Consider the following 22,104-nt stretch of genomic DNA (forward strand, 5'->3'; position numbering starts at 1 on the left):
TGTTTTCAAACCCTGGAGGAAGTGCCGCCACCTCTACTCCTTCCCAGGTTATTAGAAATTTGGACAGCCAGATTCAGATGCCTCATTGTCCATATTTCTAAAACTCAGCAGTATCAGTGTTGACCAAATATAGGGCAAAGTTACCTGTATGATCTGACTCAATACATGGCCATGGCCCATTTTTAGAATGGAGGAGTGGGTTGCAGTTGAACATACCACTGGCATCTTGGGTGGACTAGTTTTCATTGTGTGTGCACTGTGCTGTGTTTTGGAACTAGTGAGTTTCTCTGCTCACTAAACACCAGTAGTGTCTCCAGTTCTGTGACAGGAGAGGCTCTCATTCTTTGGTATTTTTCTCGAGAGGCAGGGGAAACTGAAGACAGGATATCATACCAAACAGTACAGTTTGCTTTTTTGTTTGTTTATATAAACATCTTGGGAAGTTTTAGGAAACTGCACACTTGAAATGTAACATAGCCTTCATTTGGAATGGATTTTATTTCTAGGGAAAAAAAACTGGATAAAATAGTTTGAAAAAATGGATGGCAGGAAAGACATTATCAGGAAAGAGAGAAAAAGGTACATAGCTTCTTAAGTAGCCTGTTGTTTCCCAGCCTGCACCAGCTGTCTAGTCCTGTGGGTGCTTCCTCCATGGTGGAGACAAAGGGTTGGAGGAGACAAGAGATCCAGGACTTGGGAAAGAGGCAGGCATGGTGAAGCAATTGGGATTGGTATGACAGAGACAGAAAAATAGTGAAAGATGGGAACAAAGGAACTGGAGATTTCCTGTGATGATGTCCAGCTTAGAACAGTGGTACTTCTGGAACAATCTGAAATGCCACAGATCTAGAGTTTCTAAGAGAAAACCCTCTGAGCTAATGACACCTGCACGTCAGAATACAGTATTCCAGGTCCCTTTGCAGGCTTCAGCTTATGAGCATAACCATTAAAAGACATGTATCTTCCTAGATGTTAAACCACCATTTAGTACACTGTGTCTTTGCTTTCATTTTGGTTTCTAGGTCTCAGCAGCTGTTCACCCTGAGATTTTATAAAGTCTGACCCAGAGAGTCATAGTTTCCCACAGAGCTAGACTTTCTGAAAGTCATGTAATGCATTATTGGAAAAGCTATGATGTACAAACACTAGCCAAACATTAGCTTCAAATTTGCCAGATGAAATGCTATTAAATAAGATGCACAAATAAAGGAAAAAATTGTGAAATATGAGCAAGTCTCCCTAATCTTTGTTATCAGCTACAACTTATAACCTTGGTTTTGCACCAGGGCCTAATTGAACCTAAGAACATTTCTTGGATTGCTTCCCAGCATTCACTCGGTTCTGCAGACAGACCTTCAGTTGCATGCTTAGTACTGGGTTTTAAGACTTTGGCTGGTTGTCACTGTAGCAGTCTTTCTTCAAGTGAAAGTCTTGTTTGTGTCACAGGCTATTACTCTGAGCACCCAGTGTGTCACCATCTCATTAACTGTCCAAGATTGCTAACTATCACCACAAATAGAAATTACCTGGTCGACCACATGGCTAAAGAGAGTTCATAGTTATCCCCAAATGTTGCCCAGGGCTGAGGGCAAGTGTATCAAACCCTCCTTGGGAAGTGGCACCATGGCATACATATAAACTCTTATATCCCAGAGTTTAAGAATTCCTGCTGGGGACAGAGAGCCTTGTCCTCAACAGAGATTGCCTTGATAGGGATCACTAATGCTTATCATACTATTATTTAAAACTTCTCTTTCATTTGTAGTATCTTGACATATAGAAGAGGTAACAGATGCTCTCTGTTAATTCATTTTATCAGATTTTAATAATTTTGCCATATTTATTTTAGACCCTTTGTCCTTTCAAGGGAAAAAAGAAACAAATAAATTTAAATGGCTAATTTTGATTGTCAGCTTGATTAGATTAAGAGACTCTTAGAGGCCAGGTGGCTTATGCTTGTAATCTTAATCATCAGGAGGTAGAGACAGGATCAGGAGTTCAAGACTAACTTCAGCAAAAGCAAGTTTGAGGCCAACTTGTGGTACATGAGATACTGTCTCAAAAACAAACTGTAATAGTAGAGAATTAATTAATTTGTTCTATGGCTTTCATTTTGTCCCAACATTTTCACTTTGCTTCACTTAATTACCCTTCAAAGTGGTTATGCCAATTCATACCCTTGCTTCCTGTGTTGAGTTCCTGTTGTCCCATGCCCTCAATAAAAGCCGATATTGTCCAGCTGTTCCATGCTTACCAATTAATTTAAAGGTAGCAGTGTGCTTAGCAACCACCACAAACACAGGCTGATATGAACCTGACTTTGTAATTCCAGCCATCTCCTTTGAAAGGATTTATTTTACTTCCTGTGTTACAAATCCAAGGTAACTATTACATAGCTTTTCCTGCTCATGTTTTGATAACAAAAGATTATGATTACTTTAAAGAAATGGAGAAACAATTACAAAAAATAAAATTAAAAAATTCTACCATATAGGAATAATCATTAACGTTTTGTTATATGTTTCCTACTTGTCATATGGACAGACACTAGGGCATGCATTTGCTTATAGTTCGAATTGTACTGAGTGTGTATTTTATGTTATAGTTTTGATTAAAATTGCATTCTGGCTTTCTCCATATCATTTGGATATTATATGAAAACACCAGCATAATAGCAAACTTTGGGCAAATATATTAGTTTAATCATTCTCTTTTTTGAGGACATTCAAGTAACACTGGAGCCTAAAAAAAAAATCTGGCTGTGTAAATCTTATATGTTTGTTTCTCTGGGATAGCTCAGTAGGAGAGGCCAGGGAATGTTGACAGATTTGGATCCAATAGGTTGTGAGCACAGCATCCAAGAAGGAAAACACGCTGAAAGAAGAAAAAAAAAAAAACATGCTTCAGAATCAGGGCATCCATTCACCTCTCCTGTTTGAGTTGAGTGGTAAATCTGTATCTGGCTTCAGTCTGGAGATCCTTTTGTTACCAGGGGTAGTACTAGAGCGAAACTCCATCCTTCTACTAGCTCTAGTTGTCTTGTAGCAAACAAGGCTCATAGGATCTCAGCCTGAAGGGACTATGTTTCTGACTTGAGTGTATGCTAATTACTCCTTCCTTCCTCCCTTCCTCCTTCCCTCCCTCCCTCCCTTTCTAAAAAAAGATTTGCTTTTGTTATCTTATTAATGTGTGTATGTATGCATGTATGTATGTATGTTTTTCTGTGAGTGAGTGCAGAGGAAGCTAGAAGATCTCTTATAGCTGCAGCTACAGGAGATTATGAGGCACCCAGTGTTGGTGCTGGGAACTGCATTCAGGTCCCCTAGAAGGGCAGGAAGCACTCTTAGTCCCTGGGCCTCTGAGAGAAGGCTTTTTCCTCAATGCTCTAACAAAAGCAAGTTAAATAAGTGTTGGTTTACCTAACACTGGCTTGCAGTTTGAAGATACAATTCATTAAAGCAGGGAAGAGAAGGCAGAAGCTGGGCCCATTGTATCCAGCCAGGAAGTGCTTGTTCCAGCTTGCGTCTTCCTTTTTATTCAGTCCTGACATGTTGGTGTCTTCCACCTCATTCCTTACCCAATTTAGAAACTCCCTTATAGCCTTGCCCAGAGGTTTGACTCCTATTTGGTTCTAAGACCTGTCAAGTTAACAGTATTAGCCATCACAGATGTCTGTTTTGGAATTCCTTATTGAAGTGGGCTGTTGGCCTTGTGTGGCCAGAGAGCTCATTGAAATACAGGGCAGTTGTTTCCTTATTGGACAACTTTGAATCCTTTCCTTCAGATGAACCTAAAACTGATTTTATATAGCCTTCACTGAGTCTTATTTTATAATGAAAGACTACCTGGGGTTGAAGGTGTGGCTTAGAGGTAGAGTACACATTTATGCACAAGACTTTGGGGTCAATGCAGATTCTCCTCGATGTTCCCTAAAATAATTCTGGAAATATTTTTACTTTATGTATTTTTTGTATTGGTTTCTACTGTTATTAGCATAAAAACATACATGTGTTTGCATGGCTTGCTTTTAAATTCATAAAAATTTGAGATTTATTTTTTATTATTTTCTGTAAAAGTGCATGCCTGCATGTGTACATGTATGAGTGTATGCCCACTTACATATGTTTCTGTGGTCAGAAGAGAACACATCCCCTGGGACTGAAGCTGCCTTGTGTGTGCTGGGAATAGAACCCAAGTCCCCTGGAAGAGCAACCAGCGCTCTTAACTGCTGAACCAACTCCCCAGCCTGCTTCCATGAAATTCTTTATTTTCTTCCAATGTATTTTGTTTTATCTTGTCTCTAGAGGAAATTTAATACGGTAGGATAGGAAAACTTCCCATGTTTTTTCATACTCAGTGAGTAAACAGGTCCCAAAGTGTGTTTTAGAAGTCATCTGTAAGAAATGGTTTTTGTGCACACACTTCTCCTTTTCCATTGACAATAGAAACTGCTCTTTCCTGTCTTCCCTTTCCTTTCTTGGTTGAAGACGTTACATACATGATCTCATCTAATGGCTTCGGAAGTATCTGGGTCAGCATTTCCTCATTTGCTAACAAGAGTTGCCGAGACTGAAAGAGTAGTCAGAGCTGAAATTTAAACACAAGTTTAGTTCTAATGCCTGTTGATGTAATCAGTTTGCAAACCTGTTTCCCTAACCTTAATTGCTTTAACTTCAGCGTGAATTTTATACATGTGCCTGTTCAAAATACCTGTTTTAGATTGCTTAGTCACTTTGTCACACTGGCAGCATGGGTGTGATTTCAGGAGATAGCTGGCTTCTGCTGGCTTCTCCCTGTCACTCTCACCTGCTCTGGGGACATCAAAATGTAACCTCTCTAGCGGCCCAGCTCTCCCTGTCTCTTTGTAATGCCTTTCTACTTCTGGAGAAACTGAAGCACAAAAGGAAAGAAGGGTTAGTTACAGAGCATCACGTGATGTTTCTTCTTAATGTTATTGACCCACATTTTCTACAAAGAAGCATGTTTTCACAGCTGTGTGCCGTAGGGACAGTGGGGGGCACGTCTGAATCTTTTTAGCTCAAGTGTTTTTTACAGATAGAGTACTGATGCATGTGTTCAGGGACTTAGAATGTGGCATCCGGTTCTTCCAGCACGACGGTGGGGATCTTTGTGTTTATGGTTTCATAGAGATTTAGATATGTTATCACAGTGAACTTGGGGCCAGGGGTCAGAGAACTAGCTAAAGGACCTGCTAGATGTGTCGTTTATTGCTGTAGATCACTCAGGCTCTGACTGGATGATGACGGGATGTATTTGTGTGTTTCCATGTAGTTGCTAGGGGAAGGAGCAAAGTTTAATATGTGGTCCTGTTGATCTTCAGTATCATTTTATCTTGTGGTTCCATATAACCGCTTTTCTGCATCTTCAAAGGCTGCAGTCAAACAATTTATAGATAAGGTCTCACTTAGAAACTACACATATCTTCAAGTAAGGGTGACATAAGCTAACTTCAGAGACAGGAATGAGTTCATTTCTGTGCTATATAAAAGGAGTGAATATGTCATACACTCTGGCTGTGGTGGAGGCACACCTATAATCCCAGCACTTAGAAAGCTGAAGCGGGAGGATTGCAGCAGACTCATAGGATTGCCTGGGCCACATAGTGAGCTCAAGGCCAGCCTGGGCTGGGCTACAGAGTGAGACCCTGTCTAAATCTTTCTCTCTGACTCTTTCTCTGTCTCTCTGTCTCTCTCTCACACACACTCTCTCACAAATACATGTGCAGCTGCTCAAAGAATAAATAAACTTAAACCCAGAGCTTTGCTTGAGCAAATGGAGTGGGATGGTGGGTATTTAAGCTTCTTAGATGTTGGTAGTTTGAGCCCTGGCCCAAGAGAGTGTTGTCTTAGTCTGTTGGTGGTGCTCTAATGAAATACCTGAGAACGCATACTTTATAAGGAACAGACATTTAGTTTTTACAATTTTAAAAGCTGGCCTACCCAAGATACGGTGCTCACAGCTGTTTAGTGAGGGCTCAGGGCTCAGGCTTTGCTCTGATCCTGTACCACAGAAGCTGAAAGACAGTAAGAGACTTCCTCTGTTGAGCCCTTTAAGAAAGGAACCTCATAAAGGCTCTACTTCCATATACTGTTACAAGTTTGGAGGACATATTCAGACTTATACTAAGCACCTAGTGTGTAGATAACCCTGCCTTTAGAAACCTGTGGGGCTGGAGATGACTTAGCAGTTAAGAGCACTCATTGGCTGTTCTTCCAGAACACCCAGGCTCAGTTCTCAACCCCAACATGGCAGCTCAAAGCCATCTGTAAATCCAGTTCCAGGGGATGTGATACCCTCACACCAATGCATATAAAAAAGTAAAATAAATTATATTTAAAAATGAAAATTTGATGGGACTAGAGAGATCTCAGTGGTTGAGAACACTTGGCTGCTCTTTCATAAAACTGGGATTTGGTTCTCAGACTTAGAAACACCTGTAACTCCACTTCTGGGGGTTCTAATACCCTTTGGCTTTTGAAGGCACCAGATACATACATGGTGCAATGCATATATTCAGACAAACATTATTATGCATAAAAACAGCAAAAATAACCAGGCATGGTGGTGCATCCCTTTAATCCCAGCACTGGGGAGGCAGGGGCTGGTGGATCTCTGTGAATTAGAGATCTATATAGCAAGTTTCAGGTCCACTATGAATATACAGTGAAATACTGTCTCATATACATATATATGTATATATGTGTGTACGTATATGATAGTTGTGAATATATACCATATATATCTGTATATAACTATTGTATACATATGCACACACAAAGAAAAAGAAAATGAATTTTTGTGAGCCAGTGGATAAAGGCACTTGCTGCAAGACTGACAGCTTAAGTCCCTGGAACCCACATGGTGAAAGGAGAAAACAAATTCCCCAAGTTGTCCCCTGACTCCAAACACGAGCCCTGCGTTATTTGTGCCCCTCCCTACAGAAAATAAATAAAATGCAAAAAAAATTTAAGAAGTTGAAAATCGGAAGAAAGCTTGGTTCAAGAACTCTGTTTCCAGGCAAGGAAATGCAATTTTCATTTTGTTTCCTGTTGATCACCTTTCCTATCTTGGCCTTCTTATTACAGGAGTATTGTAGAACGTGTTTACTTAGTGAAATCTAAAATTAATTGTTTAGACTTTCCTTTGGGCTGCCTGCTCACAAAAAAAAAAAAAAAAGACACAGAGACTGATATTAATTCTGAAAGCTCAGCCTCAGCTTAGGCCTATTTCTTATTAGCTCTTATAACTTGACCCATTTCTGTTCATTTACTTTCTGCCTTGTGGCATTACTACCTCATCTCTGCACTGCCCATCCTGCTTGCTCTTGGTGTCTCCTGGCATCTCCACCTTCTTCTTCCCAATGTCCTCTCTGTCTAGAAATCCTACCTAGTTACTGGCTGTTCAGCTTTTAATTAAACCAATCAGAGCGACACATCTTGACAATGTATAAAAAGATTTTTGCACAACAATCAACCTGACTTAACGTTAGCTATACAAACCTAACATGTATCTTGTCACCCTTTTTCTGAGGCTGGCTTCGATGGCTTCAGTCCATTCCCAGTGTTATACAGCATCATGACTGTCACCCTCTACTTTTCCACAATCTCAAACTGAACTCTGAAGCCATTAACCTCCGAAGTCCATCTACTGTGGCAACCGTTATGCTCTTTCTTTTCTCTAGGAGTTTCACTGTTCTGTGAACTTCATGAAAATGGAATTGTTCTTTTCTAGTTTAATTCAACTAATGAAATGTTTTGAGGTTCACTAAGTTTGAGTAATGTTCTGAGACAGACCTCAGGAGTCAGGTCTCTCCTTCCACCCTGTCCCTCATCAGCCTTATGCTCATTAAACAAGGCCTTTGCTTCCTTCTGTGAGTTAACTCCTAAGTACTTTAGGCTTTCAATGTGATTGTCATTGACCCTGCTTTCTTGAGTTCTGTGCTTTGTGGGTTTTGCATTATTAGTACAGAAATGCAACTGTCTTTCACGTGGACTTTGTATCATCTTACTTTACTGCATTTTGTTTATTAATTCCTACAATATTTAGGGATTTCTCCATATAAAATCATCATCCCCATGATCAGACGCCACTTTATTCCAGTTTGAACACCTGCTTTTTCTTTCCTTGCCTAATGGTTCTGGTTGGAACTCTAGTATCATGCTGGGTAGAAGGGCCAAAAAAAAAAGAAAAAACAAAAACGGGGTTACTACTTTGTTTCTGGTCTCTTTCCTCGGGATCATCATTTTTTTGTCCTTTGGAGTTCTTACTCTTGGAGGCACCATACTATCATACTACTACTTTTTTACCTTTTTTTTTTTTGTGCCCCTTTGTTGCCATTTTGCACCTGGCTATCCAGTTGTCCCTACTTTCTGTCCTGTTTTGTGTGATTTTTTTTTTCTAACGGGATCTCATGCTGTCCTGGCTGATCTTGAAGTTGCTGTGTAGCCAGGGCTTGCCTTGATCTGATCGTCTTTCCCCATCTCCCAAGTGCAGGGCTTACGTCTTGTTTTGTTGGATTAGTTACGTCTGGCATCTTTTATAGATTATATGTTTTGTTTTGTTGACTGGCCCTTTTAAGATTTATTTTGAGAAATTCCTCTTTAAGTTGGATTTTTAAAATTATTTTTATTTTAGTTCCTGTTCTAATTTACCTTCTTTACTTTTTTTTTTTTTGGTTTATTGTTTGTTCATTTGCATTTTGGTTTTTCAACACATGGTTTCTCTCTGTAGCCCTGGTTGTCCTGGAATTTACTCTGTACACCAGCCTGACCTCGAACTCAGAGATCTGCCTGCCTCTGCCTGCCAAGTGCTGGGATTAAAGGTGTGTGCCACCATTGCTGCCCGGCAAATTTTTTTTTGCCTTCTTGTATTTATTATCTGTTTCTTCTAGTAGTCACCTTGGAAAGTGGAATTGTATTTTTGGTATTTCCTACAAGGAGTTCCCACAGTGATATGTGCCTAGCAAATGCACCCCCCCCACACACAAACACATTCAGTATGATAAGCTAGCTCAGCCCTACAGACAGATTTTGTAGCCCTGCTTTTTTGACTCCTGCAGTAGTTGGGAGCTGGAGACTTTGGAAGAGAGAGTGAAAAGGTATAAATGGCATATGTAATGTGTCAGATGTAGCACCATGTAGATGTCACAGGCCATGCAGGGCTCGAGTGTGGAGAAGTGTGATGACTCCACCACCACCACATAGCACTCAGTGCAATCTCTGGATTATCCCGAGTCTACCTGACCGCAGAGCTCACACCTTTGCCATATCCCTCAGTGTCTCTGTTTCCTACCAGATGAATTCAAATAGAGAACAAGCCTGTGAGCCTGGAGATTGTTCAAGAAATCAGAGGACTCGAATATTTGACTTAGTTATTTGGATGGAAAGGGAGATGGTGAAATGCTAAGTTCTTAACTGGAGGGGACATTTCTTGATGACACTGAGGTATATGATTTGTGCCCACTGATCACCTGTGGAACAGCTGTATGTACTTTGTTGTCCAGATAAGCACTGAGACTTGGCTGAAGGAAGACTTCCCATGCCCTGCCCTGCCACAGTTTCTCTTAAGGACTGAGTGCCACTTCAAAGTTCTTGATGTTTTTTTTTTGGGGGGGGGGAATTGGATTTCTTTTCTTCTTTTCTTTTTTTTCTTTTAGTTTTCCAAGACAAAGTTCCCCTATATAATAGTCCTGTGTATCCTAGAACTCTGTAGACCAGGCTGGCCTTGAACTCACAGAGATCCACCTGCCTCTGCCTACCTAGTACTGGGATTAAAGGCATGCACTACTTTTGTCTGGCACTGATAGGAATTCATACAGCCCAGGCTGCAACTTGCTGTGTAGAAAGGATGACTTTGAACTCCTGGTCTTCTTGCTTCTACCTACAAAATAATGCTGGGATTCTAGTCCTGCCCACCATGTCTTGATGTGGGGAAGTCCTTCTGTATATATGTTGCTTTTATTGGCTAACGGATAAAACTGTTTCGGCCAGTGGCTTAGCAGAGTATAGCCAGGTGGGAAATCCATACAGAGAAGTAGAGAGAGAAAGTAGGCGGAGTCAAAGAGACATCATATAGCTGCCGAAGGAGAACATTGCAGCCTGAACACCAGAGCCTTACCAGTAGGCCACAGCCTTGTGGTGATACACAGATTAATAGAAATTGGTTAATTTAAGATATAAGAATTAGGCAGGAATATGTCTAAGCTATTGGCCAAGCAATGTTGTAATTAATATAGTTTCTGTGTGATTATTTGGGTCTGGGCTACCGGGAACCAACGAGCAGTCTCCGTTTACAATGCCTAGTCTATGCCTGAACCTGGGCTTTGTGCACACTCGTCAAGCACTGGACCAGCTGAGCCACCTCTCAGCCCCACCATCAGCCCTACCATTCTAATTCTTAGAAAGGGACGAGTAGGACTGATGAGGTGGGAAAGCAGGGTAAGGCACTTAGTCTACTTACAAACACACACACACACACACACACCTGACAATAAAGGCAAGAAAACAGCTCTGGTTAGAAAAGGCAAGATCAGGGGCTGGGGAGTTGACTCCTGGGTAAAGTGCATGCTGTGTGACCATGAGGGCCTGAGTTGGGCTCCTAGAACTTACAGAAAATGACAGGCATGGCATTAGCAAGAAGATCCAGCAGGTAAAGGTGCTTGCTGAGAGCTGTACGCAGCTTGTGTTTGGTTCCTAGGACCCAGTTAGTGCTGGGTGAGACAGACTCTAGAGCTCTTGACAGTTGATGGCTACTAGAGGAAGGAGTCAGTTTTCATTCAGGGTGTGGTTCCTGGTTGGTTGACCAGGTTCCAGTGGATGATCCCACACTCAGAGGTACATAAGCAGAACTAACTGGACTCAATGGGTTACTTATAAAAAGGACAAGAAGTTAGGAGGGACATGAGAAGAGGGTCTGAAAGCAATGAATATTATCAAAATTCATTTTATGCATGAATGAAATTCTCAAAAGATTAATAAAAACATTAAAAGCTAAAGAAGTTTTAAAGGTTTATATCAAACAAGTTGTCCTCTGATCTTCATAGTAGTACTGAGCTATGCACGCACACACAGTAGGATGTGCACACACACAGCGCCAGATGTGGTGCACACCTGTAATCCTAGTGCTGGGATGTGGAAACAGGTACTGTGGGATTTCAAACAGCAATTTGGTGAGGACATTAGCATTTAGCTCACACAGAGGGGGTTCTTTTCATTTTTTATAGCATGTTATTTAATTATACCTTTCCAGTAACTTTCGCCAAAATATTAGAGTCTACTTTCTAGATTCTGTCATTTAAAAAATATGTGTCCAACATTATACTGTTAATTTCTAATTTTACAACTAAGCTCTCAGGGTTGAGACATTCAGTTTGGCAATGGCCTAATTTAATAAGCACATGGCTCTGTACTATATTTTATGTTTTAACTGTTACAATGTTTAACGTAAAATAACTCAGAAAAATGGAAACTGAATTTCTAGCCCCCATGATTTTTCCCCTTAACACTTTACATTAAGAGATGGGTATAGTTGGCAATTTGTTGGCTCTATTAATGTCTCTCTGGATCCCTACCTCACCCAGTCCTTGGAGCCCACTCCTCACTTCTGTATAAAGAGAGTAGCTTCAGCATGTTCTTAAGAACTATGACCAGTGTTTGCCGTTCGCAAGCACCACATAATAAATGGCGTCCATTAGCCCAGGTCTGAGCTCAGTAAACATGGACAGATGTCTTTTATGTAGTGAGGAATCATGATGCCTGCTTTATTATTATTATTATTTTGCTTTCTGGCTTTTTGGTTTTTCTGAGACAGGGTTTCTCTGTATAGCCCTGGCTGTCCTGAACTCACTCTGTAGACCAGGCTGACCTCAAACTCAGAGATCCACCTGCCTCTGCTTCAGAGTTCTGAGATCAAAGGTGTGTACTATCACTGCCTGGCTAATGTCTGCTTTTTTTTCCTTTAATGACTCAGAGAAGGTCTGGGTATTATAAAATGTGACTTGTGGAACATAGATGTGTTTGGGTATTCTTTTACTTCCTGATTTCCTATAGTTTGAAAATTATATTGCAATAAAACATAAAAAAGAAAAATCCCACTTACAAATTAATTATTAAAACATAAATTCTACCCTGAAATATAATTAATTCTTTATTTTGTTTGACATGGTCTCGTGTATCACAGGTTGACCTTGGATTCATTATGGATCCTCATGCTTCCACCTCCAAGGGCTGAGTCCCTTGAGGATGTGAGCACTGTGTAGCATGCCTGAGGATTCTTGACACAGCACAGCTGCATGGCCCACTGCACATCATCCGGCGAGGGAAAAACCTTGGGTCGAATTTCCATGTATGAGAACAGCAAGGGCCCGATGGTGGAAGGGCAGGCTGAGTTTTGGCATGGGAGGCCCAGCACATGCCCAGGGTCATGTATGTTTGGTATTCCTTGTGCTCTAGTGTTAAGAGCAGGACAATATGACAGAATGAATGATTCTCAGAATGTGCCAGCTGGAGGACGGGTGTCACAAGGGAGTCTCTGAGGTCAAACTATTTTTGTGATACTACTCGAACATAATTTGCACACCAGTGCCAGTCTTAGAAGTGTATAGTGGATGTATAGTGGAGTTCCTCAGAGACTCTGTGAGGAGAGACGCTGACTTACAAGCAGGGGAGCTAAGAGGATCCAGCACTTTCTGTTAAGCAAACCACTAAAAAGACCTGTGAAAATAGAAACCAGCATCACCCTTCTGACTTTTATGTTTTGGAAAATAAAAATATTTTCCTCAAAATCGGTTATATGTTAACCTGTGACGTATTAACTATTATTTCAAATATTTGTGAGAAGCATGCATTTTTTAACACTAAAGAATTTCATCAGTCTTAACTTTTAATAGGTTAACAACAGTAAATACAATGTCAGTAATTCATGGGAATATGTAGGAGGGGCTTGCTTCATATCACACTTGCATTGCCTTGGTAACCAAATGTCCATGGGCTTAAGTTCTAGTCAGGACTTCTGATCATAGGCAAGTGTAGTAGCCTCTGTAATTGAACTGATTTCTTCTGAAGCAGATTTTACCTGACATATGCCCCTATAGGAAAGCATGGTGGTTCAGTGTGAAGGTTTTGAGAACATAGTCCCCTGTGCTTACTGGTGTACTACAGCTAAGCCAACCAGTGTTAGGAAAAGACACAGCCTTTCAGGCCCGTTAGCTGGCAGTCTGGCTTTTGTTTTAATTTTGGTATCATATTCTAGTAATTTCCTTATACATTTTCCAGGTAGCCATATTAGTAACCAATAATAATTAAAATTAAGTAAATGCATCTTCCATTCTTTTCAGTCAAGAAGAGGCATGTCTTCCCAATACGTTGAAGTAGTGCGCTAAGGCCAGGAGCTCTGTCTGAGGGAAGCCACTGCTCATTTTGTGATGATCAGAAAGTTGCTCAGCCTGTGTCCTGGCTCCGTCATGTGGAAAACAGGGCTAAGAAAGTAATGCAGAGGAAGCACACGGTAAAAGTGGCTGGGGAGTGCTTGCTGCCTTGCCAGGGGTAGTTGCATTGACTTTCATTTGCGTAGAGAAAGGATGCTGAGTTAAGTGTCTCTTTCCCAGCCTCCATGAACTTCAGCTAGGTAATCCCAAGTTTATCAGCAGTAATTCTCATTTCATTTTCCCCTCTCTCCTCTGAAGGGCTCTTGAGTGGACAGACGTCCCCAACAAATGCCAAACTGGAGAAGCTGGACTCTCAGCAGGTGTTGCAGCTCTGCCTACGGTACCAAGATCACCTGCACCAGTGTGCAGAAGCAGTTGCTTTTGATCAGAATGCTCTAGTCAAGCGAATCAAAGAGGTAACATCCCTGTGGGGGATACTATCCCAGACTTATGACTGTAGTAAGTCATCTGGTAAAGATGTTCCAGGTGAGAACTGCCGGGGTTTGACTCCGGGTTCACAGCTGTTTATTAAACAAGGTCAGGCTTGTTTAATTCCTCTAAGCACAGGAAATGGCCCTAACAGTGGTAGCAAGGCAGAGTAGGCTGCTCCGTGGTTGGTAGCTGTGTTAGTATTTACAAAGTCTTGCCACTGTACATTTGCTCTAGTTATATCTGTGCTTAGCTTTTTCTTGTGTATAATTTTTATATTTCTCAAAGTAGAAAATTATTTACTTTTAATGTAGGAGACTTGGTGTATTCTTTACTCTTACTTTTCACAGTGTTAGTACATGAAATGTCCAGTGGTTTTTATTGGCTATAAGTAAGTGATTATGTCTTTTTAACCCTAGATGCTTTTGTGACTACAGACACAGTATCATTCATGTGAAATTGCCTACAAGCAAAGAGCTTGGTACAGGCTGGGGCTGCAGATGGTTAGCAAGCATGAGTCACTGGGTTCCATCCCCAGATGTAAACTGAATATGGCTGATCCAAATGTTGAAAAGTGCTACTATAGCAAATGACTACTTCAGAATCTCTAAAAACAGACTTGGTTGTTTATCTTTATTACTAATTGGAAAGCAATGTATAGTGACCGGCAACCCTTCAACTGTTTGTTTCTTCATGTTCATCTTCTCTTATCAGAGTTGATGGCCCATGGCCAACTGAACAAACCCAGTGGTACCATCCTCCTGAGTAATTTCTCCTAGATAAAGCTCTCAAAATTTCCTTCATATGATACTACCTCACAGCAGGAATATTAGTTCTTCCTTGACTGAAAATTTTAGAATGTATATTTGCTTATTACTCAGTTCTCTCAAAAATGTGTGTGGTCAATACATTATTTCAGTGCTCAAACCATGAACCTACTATGGTTATTGGTAACTACATATTTGTACCATGTTTTTAAATTTATTTATTTATTGATAGGGCCTCATGTATCAAGGCTAACTTACAACTTGCTATGTAGCAGGGAATGACCTTGAACTTCTGATCCTGTCCTAACCTCCTGCATATTGGGATTCTGAAGTAGTCATTTGCTATAGTAGTACTTTTCAACATTTGGCACTATTTTTCATAAATGATATGAAAATACGTATTTTTATTTCATGAGTAGAAAACTTGGTTATCAAACTTACATCACAGTGGCAAAATACCTGACACAAATTGATTCTAGTTTCAGTACATGGCCACTTGGCTCCACTATTTCTGGGTCATGGTAAGGCACAGTAGCCTGCAGGAAGCATGTGGTGGAGTAGAGGTGTTCAGCTTGTGGTAGCTGAGAGGCAGGGGCCAAGGATAAAGCATCCTTCAAAGGCATGCCTCCAGTGGCAGCATACATCCTACAGCCAGGCCCCCATCTTCCTGTACATGACATCAAGCTATCAAGGGGTTAATCCACTGATTATGTCAGAGCCCTCACGATCCAGTTACCTTCCAGTGATTGGATCCATATGCTGGAGACAAGTCTCCAAAACAGGAACATTTTGAGGAGGATTTCATGTCCAAATCATAGCAAGTGCTATTATCTGACTCTATTCAATATGACCTTCCTTGCTGCTTGGCATTGATGTATCCCTAAATGTATTTATTGAGACAGGGTCTCATGTAGTACAGGTTGATACATAAGTGAGGATAACTTTAAACTTCTGGTCCTTCTGCTTCTGCTTTCTAAGTGCTGGAATCAGAGGTGTGCACCACCACTCCCAATTTATGCAGTGCTGGAACCTATGGGACTGGAACCTATGGCCTTGGGCAGCCTAGGCAAGTACTCTACCAGTTTAACTATATTCCCAGCCCTGGCCTTTCAAGTATTATTTACTTTTCTATAGTATAATCCATAGAGCTCTTATCCCCAAATGCGGGTATGCATGAGCATCACTTCAGTTTGTTCATTTGAATGATGCATTCTCCCTCCCCTAGGGTGTGGCCCATGAATCATTGTTTTAATAAGCTTGCCAAATGATACCTAATGCTGTCCTTCATTAGCTAGGATGTGGGAACCACTGTTATAAAGGGCTACTTTCCAAAACAAGTCCTAAAAACTCATCCCATGTAGGTTAAGCTTCTTGCATATTCATCACCACACCTTGGAAACTCATATCACAGACACTTAAAGTTCTTAGGAGTCTCACAGTAAATATAACCCATACATTCCAAACTAATTTCACCTCAAAACACTTGTCTTAAATAACATCTGTTTACATCCCATAAAAGTAAAGATTCTTATTAGCACATATTCACTTTATAAAATAACCAGTTTCATTATATTTTCATAAATGTGTACCCTATAATTTGATCATGTTCACCTCTCAGTTACCCTTGCTTGTTTGTCCTTCATGCCTCTGTTGACCCTTTTCAAGTAGCTTCCTTCCATTTTCTTGTCTTAATGCATTTTCAATAGTATTTTTTATTTATTCTCTAATTTTGGAGAGGTATACAATGTATTTTGGATCATACCCATCCCATATCCCCTTCTCTCAATGCCCTCAGCACGCTTCTAACTTCATGTCTTCCTTTTCTTTCTATGGCCCACTGAGTCGCAGTTAGTGCTGCCCATGTGTGCATGGGTGTGGGCATCTGCTGGAGCATGAGCAGCCCCTTCCAGAGCTACACTCCTGAAGAACAGTGATTTGTCCTCTTCCAGGAGGCATCAGCTACCAGTATCTCCTCAGCCAGAGATGGGCTTTATGGGACCCTCTCCCATCCATGCCGGAATGTTGACGGCCTTGTTCTTATTTAGATAATCACAGCTGATGTGAGTTCATGAATGCAAGGGCACTGTTTTACAGCAGTCCTACCCAACCTCTGGCTCTTAGACTCTTTCTGCCTCCTCTTTTGTATTGTTCCATGAGCCTTGTGGGAGTAGGAATGATACCTATGTCCATTTAGAACCAAGAACTCCACAGTCACTTACTGTCTGCTGGGGCTGATCTAGAAGTTTCTTCCTTTCTAGCTGGCTTTCAAAGTACCAGAAGGGCTGTATAGGCTGTTGGGGGATGGGAGTGGGGGTTAGTCATCAAATCTTACCTAGCTGTGAGCTCTGTGAGCTACAGTACCAACCAGCCAGCAATGCTATGCCTATTGGTACAATAGTGGCCTGAATGTGATGGGAGTAGCCAACTATTTTCTGATTGGAAAGTGCTGATGCCCAATCCCTTTCTAATTAATTAGATCAAACTCTTTTAAGGGCATTGGCCAGAGGGAGGGGAAGCTAGGGGCTAATATTTATGAAACTACTCTACATGATTTTCATATGGAGCCAGGGTTAAGAACCAGTGCTCTGGAGCACTCACATAAACACATTAAACTGAGTTTAAAATTCTCTTTGAGGAACTTTGAAATTCAGTTTGAGTAGCCAGGATATATTGAGCATCTCCAGTGCAAAATCCATAATCTGAAATGCTCTAAAATTTGAAAGGTTTCCACAAGTGTAAAATCCTACATCTGAATTAATGTGATGATTACAGTCAATGCACAGGCAGAGAGCTGGGGATGTAGCTTGTCTCAGCAGTTAGTAGGGCAGTGGGAGGGACAGTTTCAGAATCTCGTTGGTGATGTCATATGTCCTCTGTGTTTCAGCAAGTGAGTGTTAGCAAACCCCTGAAACATGCATCTGTCTCTGCTCCCTGCAAACCCAAGGGTTGGGTCAAGGCTCTGAGCTCTATCCCCAGCATTATAAACAAGCAAACAAATACTGCATAGACATGCTAAAATACCATGTATAATCATCTTGAAGCTGTGTATGTAAGATACATATGAAGTATAAGTAAATTTCATTTTTAGGATTAGGTCCCATCCACAGGATATCTCATTATGTTTATGTAGTTATCCCCAAATCAACACTAAAACCTCCTGAAACACTTCTGGCTCCAAGCATTTCAGAGATGGAATAGTCAATCTCTCGTCACTCAGGATTATTACAAAATAAGGAGCAGTTCTTACAGTGCTGAGCAGTACCTCAGCAGCTCGTAGGGCAGTGGGAGGGACAGTTTCAGGATCTCGTTGGTGATGTCATATGTCCTCTGTGTTTCAGCAAGTGAGTGTTAGCAAACCCCTGAAACATGCATCTGTCTCTGCTCCCTGCAAACCCAAGGGTTGGAATTAGTCACTTCCAGATGAATAAGACAGAACACGTAATTTTGAGCAAGCACAGACTCTCTGCTCTTACCCCAGATGCTTCCTAAAGATTTGGGTTGGAAGTGTGAAGAAGTGACATAATGCCGTGTGTGTTGAAAAGTAAAGACTTAGTGATCACCAAGAATATGCAGCAGATAAGCAGACACCTACAAAGCTACAGCCCCTGTGATCTCTTTGTTCATATCAAAAGGAAACCAACCTTAACCATTTTTGATTCACATTAAAGAATATCAAATTTAGATAAGCCTTTAATATGAAAATTGGGTGGTTCTCTTGAATGATAAATTTATGTTTACAAATACATACATCTAAGAAGGGAGAACAAGAATGGAGATGGCTGCCTTCATAGCCTGTTGGGGGATATTTGATCACACTGTGAATTCTGGGTTTGCATTTGTATTAATTAAATAAAATTAACCTTGGGTCAGGAGGATGTGTTAGCAGCTAGTTGACAGAAAGTAATCATAGAGCATCAGAGGGCATCTGGAAGATTTAGAGAAGTAGTAGCTGTGGTTTGGAGTTGCATAGCTTTTTCTGGTCTGGTGAAGCAGAATCACAGGTTTTCCATGGATGCCAGCAAAGAAAGAGGGTTAGCTAGTTGCTACTCAGCCTCTCTGAGCTCACAGATTTTCACCCCAGCCTTTGAATCTTGAGCCTTATTCATAATTAAAATGATAGAGATTTAGTTAAAGCTGCTTTTAGTGGCAGTGACAGGGCCTGTGCCTGCAGGAGCAGAATTCTTGCCAGACTAGAGGAGAAGGCCAGTAACTGTGGAGTTGTAATTGCTGGATGAGATAGCAGTAGATTAAGGTGCAGCCACTGTGCCAAAATTAAAACATTTGGTGCCCTGTGTGAGGCACCATTTATAACTGACATTTTCTTTTTTCTTTTTATTTATTTGTTTTTTTAAATTTATTTATTTATTAAAGATTTCTGCCTCTTCCCCGCCACCGCCTCCCATTTCCCTCCCCCTCCCCCGATCAAGTCCCCCTCCCTCATCAGCTCGAAGAGCAATCAGGGTTCCCTGACCTGTGGGAAGTCCAAGGACCACCCACCTCCATCCAGGTCTAGTAAGGTGAGCATCCAAACTGCCTAGGCTCCCCCAAAGCCAGTATGTGCAGTAGGATCAAAAACCCATTGCCATTGTTTTTGAGTTCTCAGTAGTCCTCATTGTCCGCTATGTTCAGCAAGTCCAGTCTTATCCCATGCTTTTTCAGACCCAGGCCAGCTGGCCTTAGTGGGTTCCCGATAGAACATCCCCATTGTCTCAGTGTGTGGGTGCACCCCTCGCGGTCCTGAGTTCCTTGCTCGTGCTCTCTCTCCTCTGCTCCTGATTTGGACCTTGAGATTTCAGTCCTGTGCTCCAATGTGGGTCTCTGTCTCTGTCTCCTTTCATCGCCTGATGAAGGTTAATATTCAGGAGGATGCCTATATGTTTGTCTTTGGATTCACCTTCTTATTTAGCGTCTCTAGGATCGCGAATTATAGGCTCAATGTCCTTTATTTATGGCTAGAAACCAAATATGAGTGAGTACATCTCATGTTCCTCTTTTGGGGTCTGGCTTACCTCACTCAGGATAGTGTATTCTATTTCCATCCATTTGTATGCAAAATTCAAGAAGTCCTTGAATAACTGACATTTTCTTTGGGCCACCAACCAGCTTCCAAATAAAGACACAGACTTACTATTAATTATGAATGCTCCACCTTAACGTAGGCTTGTCCCACTAGCTCTTTTAACTTAATGTAATCTGTTTCTCTTCATCTACATTTTGCCTTGGGACTTTTTACCTTCCTTTCTTTCTGTAAGTCCTACTTTTCTGCTTCCTCCATGAAGTGACTGGTTGGCCCCTGTCATCTCCTTGTAATCTCTTTTTCTTTCTCCTTGAGCCTAAATTCCTCTCACTTACTCTCTCTGCCTGGAAGGTCTACATATACCTTCTCTCTTGCTATTGGCCATTCAGCTTTTTATTAGACCAGTCAGGTGCCTTAGGCAGGTAAGGCAAAACAACAACACATCTTTACATAGTTAAACAAATGCAACACATCTTTGCATAGTTAAACAAAAGTTCCACAACAGCCTTATGGTAGATCTTGACCACATGCTGGCTGTATGGTGACTCCCTATCCATCACTCAACCAATATTGCTGAGCAACTGTGACATACCCACTTAGAGGGGGGTCCCTTGGGGATTAAAGGGAAATGTGACCTAGTCCCTATTCTCTGAAAGATTAGTCTGGTTGAGGATATGAAAATACACAGGACAAAAATATGAAAGCTACATCACTATCAATGAAACACTGTCAGAGGAGTGCTGTCAATGGGGAACATTCAGTTGCAACGTATAATGGAATGTCTGTGTGAGAGATCAAGATATCCTGGAGCAATTGAGGCTAAGTGAAGTATTAGAGAAAATGGGTCTTAGGATAGATGTCTGTATAGACAGGTGGGAGACAGCTTGACAGTCTTAGAGAAAAATTAGCTTTGGGACTTCAGGGACAGTGAAGAAATAGATTTGGGCTTTGGTGAAACTGTCATATTTCTGCAATAAGGACCACAGCATATTGGCATTTGGAGGACCTCTGAGATCCCCTGGTCGAGTATCTCATTATTTAGATACATCAATTGAAGTCAGTTAAAGCAGCCTACCCATAGTCATAATATAGTGACCAAAATTAAAATACAAGTGAAAAAATATTGAAGGGAATTTTTATGTTTTTAACTCTGTGTGTGTGTGTGTGTGTGTGTGTGTGTGTGTGTGTGTGTGTGTGTGACAGAGAGAGAGAGAGAGAGAGAGAGAGAGAGAGAGAGAGAGAGAGAGAATATGGAGCTGGAAACTTCACATGAGATGCATTTGAGAGAACTACAGCAGTCACTTCTCTTTTGGGGTTTGCCGTGTTGGAACTCTGGTGTTTGCGTTTGTGAGCCATTTCACATAATAGTTCTGTGAACACTAGAGCCACACAGCAAGGAGTTGTGTAGCCTCAGACTGGTTTAGACTGGTTTACTCAATCCTTAAAAGCCTCAGTCTCCTGGTCTGTTCAGAGATATAAGAACAGTACCTGCCTCAGACAGGTTGGAGGAGGTTAACTGAGTTACCTGAGGTACCATGCTTAGAATTGGGCCTGCAGTACAGTCAGTCAATACTACAGTGTCAGCCGTTGTCTTCAGTACGTGTGGTGACAGAGAAAGCCTGACCTTGCCATGAATTGGTTCATGTGAAGTTTCTTTTTTCTTTTTTTTTTTTGTGGTTTTTTTGAGACAGGGTTTCTCTGTGGTTTTGGAGCCTGTCCTGGAACTAGCTCTTGTAGACCAGGCTGGTCTCGAACTCACAGAGATCCGCCTGCCTCTGCCTCCCGAGTGCTGGGATTAAAGGCGTGTGCCACCACCGCCCGGCTTCATGTGAAGTTTCTTGATCCTAGTAGCAGACTAAGTACTGGCCCATTTAGAACCCTGCCCTCAACAACCCATGTGATAGAAACAAGGCAGATATTTTCTGAGAACTGTGGTTTTTTTTTTCCCACAAACCCTGAGTGATTTATTTAATGCCAGAAATATGTGACTTTTGTAATGTTTGTAGTTAACTTATCTTTTTAGTCTGATTCTAGTAATGCTTAGGAATAGAAAACTAATTCACTCCCTAGGAAGCTTGGGTCTTCTGGAGATGTAGAAATAGATGCTGGTAAAATAGTTGTCTTTGGCTTCTAAGCAATGGACACATCACTTCTGATCACCTTTGGAGGTTTGCTTGGTATCTTGTCATTTCGTTAAAGATGGAAGGTGACAAACACTTTACATTTTAAGCTACATCTATCTTTGAAATTCGGGTTTACTGAAAGGCAAAAGAGAAGGTGATTGCTTACCAACTAGTGTGTTTTTCTTTGGGGTTGGGATTGAACAAGACTGTACCTTCCGGCCAAAGCTGCCACATCTTTGGGCATTCTGGTGGGCCTGCTTGCAAAAGACCATCACAGCTGTGCCTGTTGACTGTATTTTTCTGCCCTCATAAAAGGAGGGAGTG

At 41.3% G+C, this 22,104-nt stretch overlaps 1 protein-coding gene across 1 annotated transcript in view; it reads left to right on the forward strand.

Annotated features, from left to right (window-relative positions):
* Window positions 1-22,104, forward strand: part of Borcs5 (BLOC-1 related complex subunit 5) — an 86,656-nt gene that overhangs the window by 39,178 nt on the left and 25,374 nt on the right. The window contains exon 3 of the mRNA XM_041633327.1: window positions 13,703-13,860. Coding sequence (XP_041489261.1) covers window positions 13,703-13,860 — 158 coding nt within the window. The remainder of the gene's footprint in view (window positions 1-13,702; window positions 13,861-22,104) is intronic.

Source organism: Microtus oregoni, unplaced genomic scaffold (assembly GCF_018167655.1).
Source record: "Microtus oregoni isolate MIOR12 unplaced genomic scaffold, Mior012 000002F_ref0000024, whole genome shotgun sequence".
In the NCBI taxonomy this organism is placed as follows: domain Eukaryota; kingdom Metazoa; phylum Chordata; class Mammalia; order Rodentia; family Cricetidae; genus Microtus; species Microtus oregoni.